Source organism: Stegostoma tigrinum, chromosome 2 (assembly GCF_030684315.1).
Source record: "Stegostoma tigrinum isolate sSteTig4 chromosome 2, sSteTig4.hap1, whole genome shotgun sequence".
Taxonomy (NCBI): Eukaryota; Metazoa; Chordata; class Chondrichthyes; order Orectolobiformes; family Stegostomatidae; genus Stegostoma; species Stegostoma tigrinum.
In genome coordinates, this window is record NC_081355.1 from 115,865,094 (window position 1) to 115,878,907 (window position 13,814).

Sequence of the window (13,814 nt, forward strand, 5' to 3'; positions counted from 1 at the left end):
GGCTTGGGGTGGGAGGAAGGGATGGGTGAGAGGAAGAACAGGTTGGGGAGGCAGAGACAGGCTGGGCTGGTTGTGTGATGCAGTGGGAGGAGGGGATGAACTGGGCTGGTTTTGGGATGCGGTGGGGGAAGGGGAGATTTTGAAGCTGGTGAAGTCCACATTGATACCATTGGGCTGCAGGGTTCCCAAATGGAATATGAGTTGCTGTTCCTGCAACCTTCGGGTGGCATCATTGTGGCACTGCAGGAGGCCCGAGATGGACATGTCGCCTAAGGAATGGGAGGGGGAGTGGAAATGGTTCGCAACTGGGAGGTGCAGTTGTTTATTGCGAACTGAGCGGAGGTGTTCTGCAAAGCGGTCTCCAAGCCTCTGCTTGGTTTCCCCAATGTAGAGGAAGCCACACTGGGTACAATGGATACAGTATACCACATTGGCAGATGTGCAGGTGAACCTCTGCTTAATATGGAAAGTCACTTTGGGGCCTGGGATAGGGGTGAGGGAGGAGGTGTGGGGGCAAGTGTAGCACTTCCTGCGGTTGCAGGGGAAGGTGCCGGGTGTGGTGGGGTTGGAGGGCAGTGTGGAGCGAACCCCTCCCATTCTTTAGATGACATGTCCATCATGGGCCTCCTGCAGTGCCACAATGATGCCACCCGAAGGTTGCAGGAACAGCAACTCATATTCCGCTTGGGAACCCTGCAGCCCAATGGTATCAATGTGGACTTCACCAGCTTCAAAATCTCCCCTTTCCCCACCGCATCCCAAAACCAGCCCAGTTCGTCCCCTCCCCCCACTGTATCCCAAAACCAGCCCAGCCTGTCTCTGCCTCCCTAACCTGTTCTTCCTCTCATCCATCCCTTCCTCCCACCCCAAGCCGCACCTCCATTTCCTATCTACTAACCTCATCCCACCTCCTTGACCTGTCCGTCTTCCCTGGACTGACCTGTCCCCTCCCTACCACCCCACCTATATTCTCCTCTCCGCCTATCTTCTTTTCTCTCCACCTTCGGTCCACCTCCCCCTCTCTCCCTATTTATTCCAGAACCCTCACTCCATCCCCCTCTCTTATGAAGTGTCTAGGCCCGAAACATCAGCTTTTGTGCTCCTGAGATGCTGCTTGGCCTGCTGTGTTCATCCAGCTCCACACTTTATTATCTTGGATTCTCCAGCATCTGCAGTTCCCATTATCTCTGATACTTTAGACCTGTGTGCTTTCCCAGCCCCTGCTGACTGCACACACGGCATCCCTCAAAACCTGACTATCAGCTATTCAAAGTCAATGCACATGGTTTTATGACCAGAATGCGTATATTTCAAGTACATCATATTGTTTGCTTTAGACCTTTTAAGATAAATTCTAACAGTTCCGAGCTATCACCCACTCAACAAGTAAGATCTCATAGGCATTCCCTATGTTACTTGGTGTTGTGCAGACATTTGAAACAAATATGGTTCCAATACAGTGGCTGATATCCCAATAATAATTGTACAATCACTGTATTGTATCTGCAGCCAACATGTGGAATGTCTGAATAAGCTCTCTCAACAGCCCAATGCTTCTAGTGTTTGAACAGGATGAGGGCTCCATGGTTATTATTACATTTTTACACCACATGATACTGGTTTTCTGAGCACAGTGCTTCAGAACAGGGAGAAACTGAAAGTTAGAAACACTTCAGCCACCTGCCTACCAGACTTGAAGTCTGCAGAGATACCAAAAGCCATTGCCACTGTACATGTAATGTTACAGAGGCAGTCCAGATACTCATGTTAGGTTGCCAGTAAAAATTCACCTTACAGTCGCATTGCTATAGTTTCAGTTCAAAGGTGCTGTGAAGTGGTTGGTCACAGTAAAAATCCCACTTTTGCTGCTCTATCCACAATTTAAAACTTATCAAGAGAAACAATCCAGGTGGGTTATGAAGAATTCTTCAGTTGATTAGCCTGCCGACATTCACTGTTCGTGTTCACATGTAGAAAATATATGGTGAAATACTGGAGTGTAACCAGCTTCCATTGATCCATATCCCGCTATTGGGTCAGTGTTTTCAGGAAAACTGCATGACAGTGTTTAATATTCCAAATCACTCAGGGCTACAATTAAAGAACATGTTTGTTTTCTTTATTCATTCACGGGATGAGGTTGGCACTAGGCAGCGTTTATTGCCCATCCGTAATTGCCCAGAGGGCAGTTAGGTGTCAACCGCATTGCTGGGGGTCTGGAGTCACATGGAGGCCAGACCAAGTAAGGATGGCAGTTTCCTTCCCTAAAGGGCAGTAGTGAACCAGATGGTTTTTCCCAACAATTGACAATAGATACACGGTCATCATTAGACGGTTAATTCAAGATATTTATTGAATTCAGATTCCACCATCTACCATGCTGGGGTTCAAACCCAGGTCCCTAGAACATTATCTGGTTCTCTGGATTAACAGTCCAGCGATAATACCACTACGCCATTGCCTAGTTCCCTAATTGTCTAGTTTGCATGCTGCACAACTTCCTTGTCCAAAGAGAATAGCTCTGGTTAGTGGCTCAGGAGGAGGATATCCATGAAGATGATATTGGAATATAATAGCAACAACCTCAGTCCATTCACCAATGGCCTTCCATCTTACTTGTTTGCTCTGTAGCTGACAATCCCAGCATCTCCTTTACGTGACTACAGTGGAAGTAATGGGCTGGCTACGCTCTGGATCCTGGAGTCGGTGAAACTTTTAAGTTTTCTTCCCATTGCATTAGGCCAGCGTCAAATCACAACGCTGCACTATTAGTTCCTCACCAACATAGCAGGCAGCTGCTATAATTTCTGTTCGTCCGCCGGCCCTCTGCAGTGAGTATACTCAGTGAGTTCCAGCACTGAGGCTGGGCAGTGGTGCTGTTCCCTCATGCTTGGCTCTTGTCCATTCCAGACAGGCATGGGCTGACACCCCATATACATGCGTTCTATAAACACCAAAGTGACAAGTAGCACAAGACGATGAGAAATCTGGAACAAGTAGCATCCTCAGAGGAAATGCAATGGAGCATGAAGCAATTAGATAAAAAGTAGGACCGTCTAGCAAATTATGGGATGGTTGGTCACAGTAAACCCAGACTGAAACTTGGCCTTGAGATGGATTAGCATTACAGGCCGGAACCCCACTCTGATCATTGCACAGAAAGTTCAGCAAGGGCAAAACAGATATTACGCCTACACATATGCCTGTGCATTTGATCACCACTAGGAAATTGCCTGATTCCATCTGCTTGAATGTCTTTTGGACATCCCTTGGTATAAGATGGTAGTCCCTGACCCGGCCTCCCTTATCCCAGTTCTACATCCGCTTTTACATTTATGAAAGAGGCGACAAGGTTTCCTTTTTGCTCATTTTGGTTTCTGTGTAATTCCAGGTATCTGTTGACTTATTTTTAATGGGTTTGCTTCCTGTACAGGAATGGCTTGACTATCCATGGATCACAATCTTAGCCAAACCACTGCAAGAATGGGCAACTTGGCATCACACCAGTCATATTGAGTGAAAGATGTGTTTGGTTGGAGTGAGTAAGTGCCTTCCCACTTCTACTCTGATGAAGTCTGTGGCAGGCAAACTCATAAATAGCTTCCTACAACGCCACCAATTAATGCCCACTTAAGTGGTGCTGCTACCTGCAGTATTAAGAGAGGAGTTAGCTTCTTGTTCACAGGCTTCCCAGCCCACAAGTGAGGGACATGGGGCACATTGAGAAGGTAATCTAATGAGCACCATCTACTGGTGTTTGGTGGACCAGCAACTCATGACAAGCCCGATAAAGCAAGAACTGCAGAAGACAGAGTCAGAGACAATGCAGTGTGGAGCTGGAGGAACACAGCAAGCCAAGCAGCATCAGAAGAGCAGAAAAGTTGACATTTCAGGTTGGGACCTTTCTTCAGAAGCCAGATGTCTACCCCAGATTTCTTGATTTTCAGGAAGGGCTGTTGCTCAAGTACCTGTTATTGGCACTTCATGCAGCAAGTCTTCCCAAAACAAGGCAATGCAGGACTGTTGCCGATTCTCCAATCAGCAGACTAGATGCCTGTTGCATTTGTTCAACATGACTCATCTTCTACTCGACTTTGACTCACCAGCATTTACCACAATAGTGCAGTGTAACTGTAGAGATGCTGCTAATGCACTTTGATACTGCATGTTACAATCGTTTTTCTATAATTCTAATGTTACTAACTATTTTGCATCTTTGCAAAAGATAACATTTCACAGTGAATCACAGATTGAACAATACCAAATTTCAGACTTGGGCTTCACTGAGTGACATGTAATCTGCAATTAAATAACTAATGTTGCATGGATGTGAGTGGGGTGCATGGTTTAGGTGTTTAGCGCTGCCATCAATTAACTTTCCCATCTCCAATTTAATCTTTATGCCTCTGAAGGGAGTGATTTTTTAAACGAAGTTTTTTTTATAGTTGAAGAAATTATCTGTTTCCATGTATGTAATAGGATGCCAAATTATTAATCTTTAGATAGCCCTGCATAAAGCCCCAGGAGCAATAGTTAAGATCAACTATAAAGGAGGAATGCTACATGGATTTATAGAATGACACCTCAATTCCAAAGGTTAAATTGTGAGGAGAAATTATGCAAACATTTTAATGGAATGTTACTTATCCATTGCATGAACTGTTTCCCTCCATAGAGGCTATCAGACCGATAAATTATTTCCAGTGTTTCTGTTTTTATGACACAAGTTACAGTTATAAGTACAGAAGTTTTGAAGGTTAAGGAACATCTTGGTCCAGTTTTTCATGATGTCAAGGGGAACCGATAGTCTGTCTCGATTTTTCATCTGTTATCGCTCTAGGATGAACAGCAGAATCTAAAATTTAGAGCCAGTTTGGGATGAAGCCAGGAAATATTTCTGTGCTCAAAGTTGGAATTCTTCTGCAAACAAATTTGATGCCAGGTCAGTTGTTAGATTTATTGATCTCAGATTAAAAATTATGCTAATTACGGTGTTAAGAGATGTGAAACAAAAGTTGTGCGCATAAATCAACAGAGAGCAGGCAATTGTTCTTGTGTTGCTAAGTTCCATTGAACTATTTCTGTCCTGTTTCTATTTAACTATGACCTGAATTACTGAAATAATTCCTTGATTATTTAAACCTGAGTTACTTGGCATTTACTTGCTTCCCACATTGGTTTCCCTCATGGCCTTTCAGTAAGTGAGATAGCAGAATTTGAAGGACATTTTTTAATATTAAAAGCCTCAGGAGCTGAGCTGAAAGGGACTGTTGCTGTGACTATCAAGGCACTTCTCAGTTCGAGAGTGGAAATTGCAGTTCAGTTTTTAGAAGGGACAGTGCATTGCTTGGCTTCTGTATTGGTCAGCCTTTATGGTTCAGTCTCTGTTTAGAATAGAGGTCTGGGTACGTGTGTTCTGAAAGTGGTGCCTCAAAGTAGAAATGATAAATAGTTTGTATGAGGGGTGAGGAAAATTGAAGCTCCCGCATTTCCTGCAACACATCCCTCACACCCCGCCCCCGCCACAACCGCCCTAAGAGGATCCCCCTCGTTCTCACACACCACCCCACCAACCTCCGGATACAACGCATCATCCTCCGACACTTCCGCCATCTACAATCCGACCCCACCACCCAAGACATTTTTCCATCCCCACCCCTGTCTGCTTTCCGGAGAGACCACTCTCTCCGTGACTCCCTTGTTCGCTCCACACTGCCCTCCAACCCCATCACACCCGGCACCTTCCCCTGCAACCGCAGGAAATGCTACACTTGCCCCCACATCTCTTCCCTCACCCCTATCCCAGGCCCCAAGATGACATTCCACATTAAGCAGAGGTTCACCTGCACATCTGCCAATGTGGTATACTGCATCCACTGTACCCGGTGTGGCTCCCTCTACATTGGGGAAACCAAGCGGAGGCTTGGGGACCGCTTTGCAGAACACCTCCGCTCAGTTCTCAACAAACAACTGCACCTCCCAGTAGCAAACCATTTCCACTCCCCCTCCCATTCTTTAGATGACATGTCCATCATGGGCCTCCTGCAGTGCCACAATGATGCCACCCGAAGGTTGCAGGAACAGCAACTCATATTCCGCCTGGGAACCCTGCAGCCTAATGGTATCAATGTGGACTTCACCAGTTTCAAAATCTCCCCTTCCCCCACCGCATCCCAAAACCAGCCCAGTTCGTTCCCTCCCCCCATTGCACCACACAACCAGCCCAGCTCTTCCCCTCCACCCACTGCATCCCAAAACCAGTCCAACCTGTCTCTGCCTCCCCAACCTGTTCTTCCTCTCACCCATCCCTTCCTCCCACCCCAAGCCGCACCCCCATCTACTTACTAACCTCATCCCACCTCCTTGACCTGTCCGTCTTCCCTGGACTGACTTATCCCCTCCCTACCTCCCCACCTATACTCTCCTCTCCACCTATCTTCTTTTCTCTCCATCTTCGGGCCGCCTCCCCCTCTCTCCCTATTTATTCCAGAACCCTCACCCCATCCCCCTCTCTGATGAAGGGTCTAGGCCCGAAATGTCAACTTTTGTGCTCCTGAGATGCTGCTTGGCCTGCTGTGTTCATCCAGCCTCACATTTTATTATCTAATATCTCTAGGGAGCCTGGTTCTGCCTTGGTTGGGACACAGATTGATAAATATACAAGATAATATGGTGTAGAGCTGGATGAACACAGCAGGCCAAGCAGCGTCAAACATGAGGCACACTCCAGCAGTTTAAGAAGACAGCTCACCACTGCTTTCTCAAGGGCAACTAGGAATTGGCAAAGAACTGCTGGCCCAACCTGTAACATCTACATTCCATGTATGAATTTTGACAAAAAAAATGACTGTGGCTGTTATGGCAGTGAGAAAAGGTGTTGTATCTAATAACTGTGGGTGGGCTATGAACCTTACTGGGGTGTGGAGCAGTACTGAAGAGGGAGTGTGAGGAGGGAAGATAGTGGATTTTATGGTCATGGAGTGCAGAAGGTCATTGATATTCAAGTGGCTTTGCTGGGCACTCCTTCGACAATGGGAACAGCACCTATCTCAGTTGCAACCTTGGACCAGGCTGGCAGTGCCTAGTGTGGTGTCTTCTGCTGATCCAAAAGGAGATGGGCAAGACCCTCCGGGTTCATGTCAACAAATTTGGGTCTTCATTTCTGCTGCCATCTCCATGACACTTCTTGTGATTATGGAAACGTGGAAGTCAGTTCTGGGCTGATGGCGCTGGACCTGTTTTGACAGTGTGGTTTTAAAAGTAACACTGGTACCAGGAATCCCAGAAGGTACAGGCAGCAGCCATTGCTTCTGTCCCTGGTGAGGGAGACAATGAATGCAGCCATTGAGGCACGGCGCATATATAATGAGGTGAGTCTTGGAGAATCGTGTGGGAAATCTCACTGTGGGTCATGAAGAGAAATTTTCCACGAAGTATGCCAAAATCAAAACTTAACCAATTTCTGGTCACATTCAGCTGTAGATTTAACAGAAGTACAAGCGTCCAATCAGCGGGCTTGGTGCAATGTAAACATTTTCTTTTATCTGTTTGGGTATCAAACATGACTGGTACAATTTGGAAATCTGGAATCGTAATCAATTGTTAGAGGTAGTTGAAACTTTCATTGCTGGAGATTTAACTTGAGTTTCTGTTGGAAGACCTATTGGGACAATACAGTCTCTGGTGCATTGATGTTTTTCAAATCTGGGTGGGATGCACTGTTTGAAATGGAAAACAGGTGTTCATTACCAACACATTGTGCATATGATGCTAGACCTGTGTGTTTGCTGTGATTTAGAGAAAACCTGTGAAGCAACATTTGTTACATCTATTTTAAATTAAGTGCAACTCAGTAGAAATCCTATAAATTCATCTTTGTAAATGTCGTTGGGCAAGTTGTGTTCACAGTTCAATTAGTCTATTTCATTGAAATCTGGAACTTTTTAATCTCTAATCTGTACAGTTGCTTGTATTTCTGTCAAAGATGAATTTATTTTCATTATCTGTGTGACTAACGCCTTTAAATAGTTTACCTGTAGACATGTTTTTTCTAACAATGTCAGTATGTGCCATTGTTAATTAGCTGAAAAGACAGGAAGTTATGACATCTTGGTTGAAAATGTTTCTGTGAAATAAGTGAGAGGTGACAATACTGTTTGTACAATCGTTGATGGGTACGCAATAAAAAAAATGAAGCAGTTAGCTTGCATATGTTCCCGTTGTACAAGGACTTTGCTATTTTCATACTCTACCCTTGAGATTTTAAATAGCATTTTGACAGAAGGCTAACATCACAGTATGATGTGAGCATCTGCGTATGGGTCTAGCTACTGAGCATGCCCATTTATGTGACAAGCTTTCTCATCTCTCTAGGGAGATGGATTGAACTTTGCACTTACAAACATCAGTAAATAGATTCTACATTGGACATTAAAAGGTATCTCCATGCATTATTTCTCTGTTTCTCTCTCTCTGTCTCTCTGCTTTGCTCTCTCTCTCATGTTGTGGACTGCCAGTTTGATGCACAGTGATACCTTGTCGTACCAGGGGAATTCTGGTGTCTGAAGATTTCACGGATGGAAAACACCTACCTTTCATTTATGAAATAAACCAAGCAGTCACATTTTTTTTATGCTCGAGTGACTCATTGCAGAATGAGAGAGAAGGGTATGAAGTAAAAGATGCATTTTTGCAAGCACTCAGACAAGATGGGTTAAGGTAAAGCAGCACTGATTATGCAGCACGCATTGGCAACACGCTTAGTATCCTTGCTGGGCACAGCTGCTGTGGACCATAACTGAGCTCTTTAGCTAATGAAGGCTACTTGGATAAGACTTCTAAAACGAGCCAAAGGAGGACGTTTGAAGAATTCCGATATCTATGTAAGAGCAAATACCTTTTTAAAATTGTCTTGGGCAATCAGTAATGAGGTGCTTACAATATCTCGACAGTCACAGCTGGCATTTTCTAACACTGTTTTAGCATTTCTAATTGTTTTGTTGAATTAAGTTGGTGAGCCCCTCTCCAATTTGAGCCTTTTAAAATGCTTTAAATAAAAATGAAGGCGCCTTAACCATTTGAAGGAATAGCTGCTAGGAAGAGAGATTTAGCTTGAATCTGACAGATTCTAGCAATTGTTTACAGAAATCAAAAGATGCGGGAACATGTGCGGTTTGATTTCATAGTTTGAAGCAGACTGCTGTGTTTCTGTGACTTTATTATTTAGGAGAATAAAGCATTGTTATGCGATTGTGATAGTTTTCTTTAGTATTGCCTGTTAATTGTTTTTCTGCTTTGAGTAAGAGTTTGTTTAATGATATACCATGCAAAGTAACTACATTCAAATATGTGCAAAAAACAAGAATTTGGAAGCACTTGGCTTAAATAGCCAGAGAAAGAGTGTGTGTTGAGAGAGAGTGGAGGAGCTTTTGTGTGTAATCGATTAAAAACTGCACTAGGTACCAACAAATAGGTGGTCATATTTTCGTCATTTGTTCCTTTGCAGGGTTCGGCGGACTCCTACACTAGCCGTCCATCTGAATCCGATGTATCTCTGGAGGAAGACCGGGAAGCTGTACGGAGGGAAGCAGAGCGACAAGCCCATGCCCAGCTGGAGAAGGCAAAGGTAATGTAATGTTATACAATTAGATCTTCGCTATGTTTTGTATCATGCAGCTGGAACTTACTGCACCAAAGTGGCAATGCTATTTATTTGGTAAGTTGATGGCTAGGACATAACGGATCAACAAGATAGAACACACACAGGAAACTGTAATCTTAACTGATATAATGTGAAAGTGCCCGTGTTGGACTGGGGTGGACAAGGTCAGAAACCATGCGACACCAGCTTATAGCCCAACAGATGTATTTGAAAACACAAGCTTTTGGATTCTTACTCCATCTTCAGGTGTTAGTGAGAGAGGTAGAATCAGACACAGAATTTATAAGTGAAAGGTCAAAATGTCACACCACTGATGAGAATGTACTAAACAAACCTAAGATGCTGTTCAGTCTTTAATCTGTTAGAACTGCTGCAACTGTTCTAGGAAAAGTACTCACTTCCCTTACAATTTGTTCAAAACCAGCCACATTAATTAATTTACAGACATGTGCATCTGGGTAAAATTGGATACCCAACTCTTAAATGCAATCTTCAATATTGCTCATGCGTTAGCAATCATATAAATATTCAGGGTTAAAGAATACAGGGTTAAAGAAAAATTGAATACAAAGGCTTTTGTTTTAAAGTCAGTGTTCAGTAATATAAATCATTCCTTCGCATTTGGAAAGTGCTGAATGTCAGTTCATTGGAAGTGCAGTTATTTGCGTTGGCAGCCATTTTACACCAAGTAAGATCCACCAAGTAGTCCTGAGGTAAGTGACCACTTATTATACTTCTGTTAGGATTGACTGAAGGAGGGATATTGACCGGAGCATTAGGGTAGCTTTTTGCACAATCCAATATTTATTTGAAAAAAAAGATAGCACTATTTTTAAGACTTTGTTGATCGTACACAATTGAGTTTTGGAAATTGACCGTTGAACTTCAGTTAACAATCACTCTTAGGCACCAAGCTCCCTAGATCTGTGAGTCTCATGTAATATTCATGAACTTTAACAAAGCTGCAGTAGTACGCGATGCAGGAGCTGTCATTAGTCCTTGACTTTTGAACATCTTTTCCCTTGCTACGGCAGGTGCAGTATCTTTGGCAGGTGAATATAAATGTTACATATTAAAACAGATTTAGTCTCCTCCAAATCAACAATTTGAAGAGGTGCATGGAAGCTGTGCCGTTTGTGTTGTTTGTGCTTTGTACATATTTGCTTGAAAGGCTTGAGGAGAAGGGCTGGCTGCTCTGTGCTATAGTCACACAGTCAGCAGAAGTTTTTCCTATTCAAAAGCTTGTCAGAGTGTTTAGCAAGTCGAACGCAATGACAACTAAATCACGTTAAACAAAAGCATTCATAGTTATTTAAATCAAGCTGTTCAGATTTATTATGACATACCTTTAGGGCAGGTGGGATTTGAGCCAGAAGTTGCCCAGAAGTAAAAATGCGACCACTGCATCACAAAATCCTATGAAAAGTATTCATATGCTGTCTTAACACATCTCAAGGCACTTGACAACATTGTAGTGTCATTCTTTATGGGGTACAGTGCTGGAAACCATGTCCCACTATTCATGGAGTCATGACAAAAGTTACAAATTTTATTCAAATATGCAAGTTCCCCATTACCTGCCAGATAGACCCAGTCAAACAGAAAACCTGGGTAGAGCCAAAAAAACTGCAGATGCCGGAATCCAAGGTAGAACACAGCAAGCCAGGCAGCATCTGGAGAAAAGGAGGAATCAACATTCAGCTATTACCCAAGAACAGCAAACATGGACCAGGTTTCTGTACTTATTTGAAGCTACTATACATTAGAAGAAAGTAGATTTCAATAACAGGTAAATAACTGATCTGTCAAATATGCTTGACTACTTGAAGCTCCAAACCCTTTCTAAAACTCCTCTATACATCCATACAGACAGGCACAACCTGCGATATCTGTTTGTGGAAAAAAACTGGGAAACTGTCCAAATCTGCATGATTTACTCAGATGATCCTTTTGCTGGCCAGAACTTGCTGTTCTTCAATCTCTCTTCATGTCTTTTTCATTCCTACACAAGAGGCAACGCCAGTTGGTACATTGTAATAAAATGTGAGGCTGGATGAACACAGCAAGCCCAGCAGCATCTCAGGAGCACAAAAGCTGACGTTTCGGGCCTAGACCCTTCATCAGAGAGGTACATTAAGTGCTGAGTCTCTTAGTTACTGGTTAAATGACATACTTCACATTAATGAGTAGGGAAATTAACTGACTTTCTTCACATTTTAGATATTTTACAGGAGAGAAAGATACAACCCCCATCCCCGCCAGAAGTCAGAAGGCCTCTGCTAATATTGTTCACACCCACGAGCTATTCAGTTACCCATAAGCCAATTAGATAGTTGTTCCTGTCAGGCTAATAGCCTCTGACATCCGCAACTAGCCAAAACTCCACAGGCCATTTGCATGCTCATTGCCAGCCAAGTCACACTTTGTGAACACCCCCTGCTGCCAGCCCTCCTGCAGATAATCTCCGACACTGTTTGAATAAAGCAACAGTGTAAATACCACTTACAATGAGTTTCAGTTAATTGTTTTCAAAAAGTGCAACAATTCTTTCCTCAATTGTTTATTTTAAAAAGAACAGTCCTTTTCACATTTAAATCCAGGATCAAATATGCAGAAAAAATTAAAAGCAAAGTGGTCTTAATAATAATTACGCTAAAAAGTGATATCGAGAAAAGAATGAGTGAGGGGGACAGAGGACTGGCTAAAAGTTTGGTGAAAGAATTAGGTTTTAAGGAGGGTTTCTGAAAGAGAATGAAATGAGGAATGTTGTAGGAAAGGATGTGGTCTCCGAAGGTAAAACCCAGGATGACCAGCTTGTACAAGAGGCCAGAAATGGACTTCTGCTGAGCCTTCAGAGGGCCATGGAGTAAGAGGAGGATGTTACAGAGAGGGTTACAGCAAAGCATTGAAGGATTTGTGCTTGGTGTCTGGTCCATTGATGTAAGGTAACAAATACGGGACTGAGAGGTATACTGTAGGTTTCGGTGCGTATAAGATAAATATTCCAATGTTCAACCAATACTAGCAGATGTTCACTATGTTAAATAAAGTGTAACTTGTATAAACATGGTTGTGATCTAAGCAGTATAATAACCCACTTGTCTAAAGGAAGATATATCTGTTAAAGATAACGAAGTGTGGAGCTGGATGAACACAGCAGGCCAAGCAGCATCTCAGGAGCACAAAAGCTGACGTTTCAGGCCTAGACCCTTCATCAGAGAGGGTCTAGGCCTGAAACGTAAGCTTTTGTGCTCCTGAGATGCTGCTTGGCCTGCTGTGTTCATCCAACTCCAGACTTTGTTACCTTGGATTCTCCAGCATCTGCAGTTCCCATTATCACTTATATCTGTTAAAGCACAGGTTTTCTTCTGTAGTGTTTTCAGGGTAGTGGATGGAATATGACCTGCCTTTAATTCTCAAAATATTCTTTGGTTAATGCTGCGTACATGAGAGTTGATTTTATGAAGGCAATCTTCACAATGATTTGGTTTTCTCTGTCAATTTGGAAATATCTTGTCCAACCAATTCTACCAATCCTAGGAAGTAACACACTTTGTTTACTTCTGTACAGCCTCGTTTTTGTAGGGGCCAGTTTTAGTACCTCCAGTCTCTTACTGGACCACTTTGGGTTCTATATTCCATTTGATTTGTAGACAAATGCTTGGGAAGACTTGGAGAAGAGCTAACAGATATCTGAATGTTCATGAGTCCTAGATTACAGCTATTATCTATTCATAGAAATGTCAAAATCTGTGCCAAAGATTATGGGCAGTATAGACTCTTTTGAATTAAGTTGGTGCCTAATTTTGCTTTCTGTTTCGCGTTACCCAGCTTGCTTGGATATGATTTGCTGAAGATTTTTTTTTGCGCACAGTCTTTCATTTAAATTGCAAATGCCCGCTCAGATTCAAACTTTGCTATTTGGCCTTACATCTGGAATTATTTAGTGCATCATCTGGAAGTTCCTCCACTCTTTATATATCAAATAAGCGGAGGACCACTGTTTTGTTAGCTTTTGGAGAGGGTGGGGTTCATATTCAGTTATGTTATGTTAGCGGTCAAGCATTATAAAAAACATTGATTTGTTAGTAAACAGCAGTTTGGATATGGTACATTAGTTAACCAGATAAAGAAAGTGTACAGTTGTGACAAG

The 13,814-nt window shown here is 43.0% G+C and overlaps 1 protein-coding gene across 7 annotated transcripts in view; it reads left to right on the forward strand.

The window, feature by feature from the left end:
- Window positions 1-13,814, forward strand: part of LOC125464155 (voltage-dependent L-type calcium channel subunit beta-2-like) — a 330,964-nt gene that overhangs the window by 235,790 nt on the left and 81,360 nt on the right. For 5 of the 7 annotated variants that reach the window (XM_048556296.2, XM_048556321.2, XM_048556338.2 and 2 more), the window contains one exon: window positions 9,506-9,625. In XM_048556296.2, coding sequence (XP_048412253.1) covers window positions 9,506-9,625 — 120 coding nt within the window. Of the gene's footprint in view, window positions 1-8,503; window positions 8,883-9,505; window positions 9,626-13,814 lie in introns of those variants that run through there. The other 2 variants (XM_048556313.2, XM_048556346.2) reach the window with 2 other exon arrangements.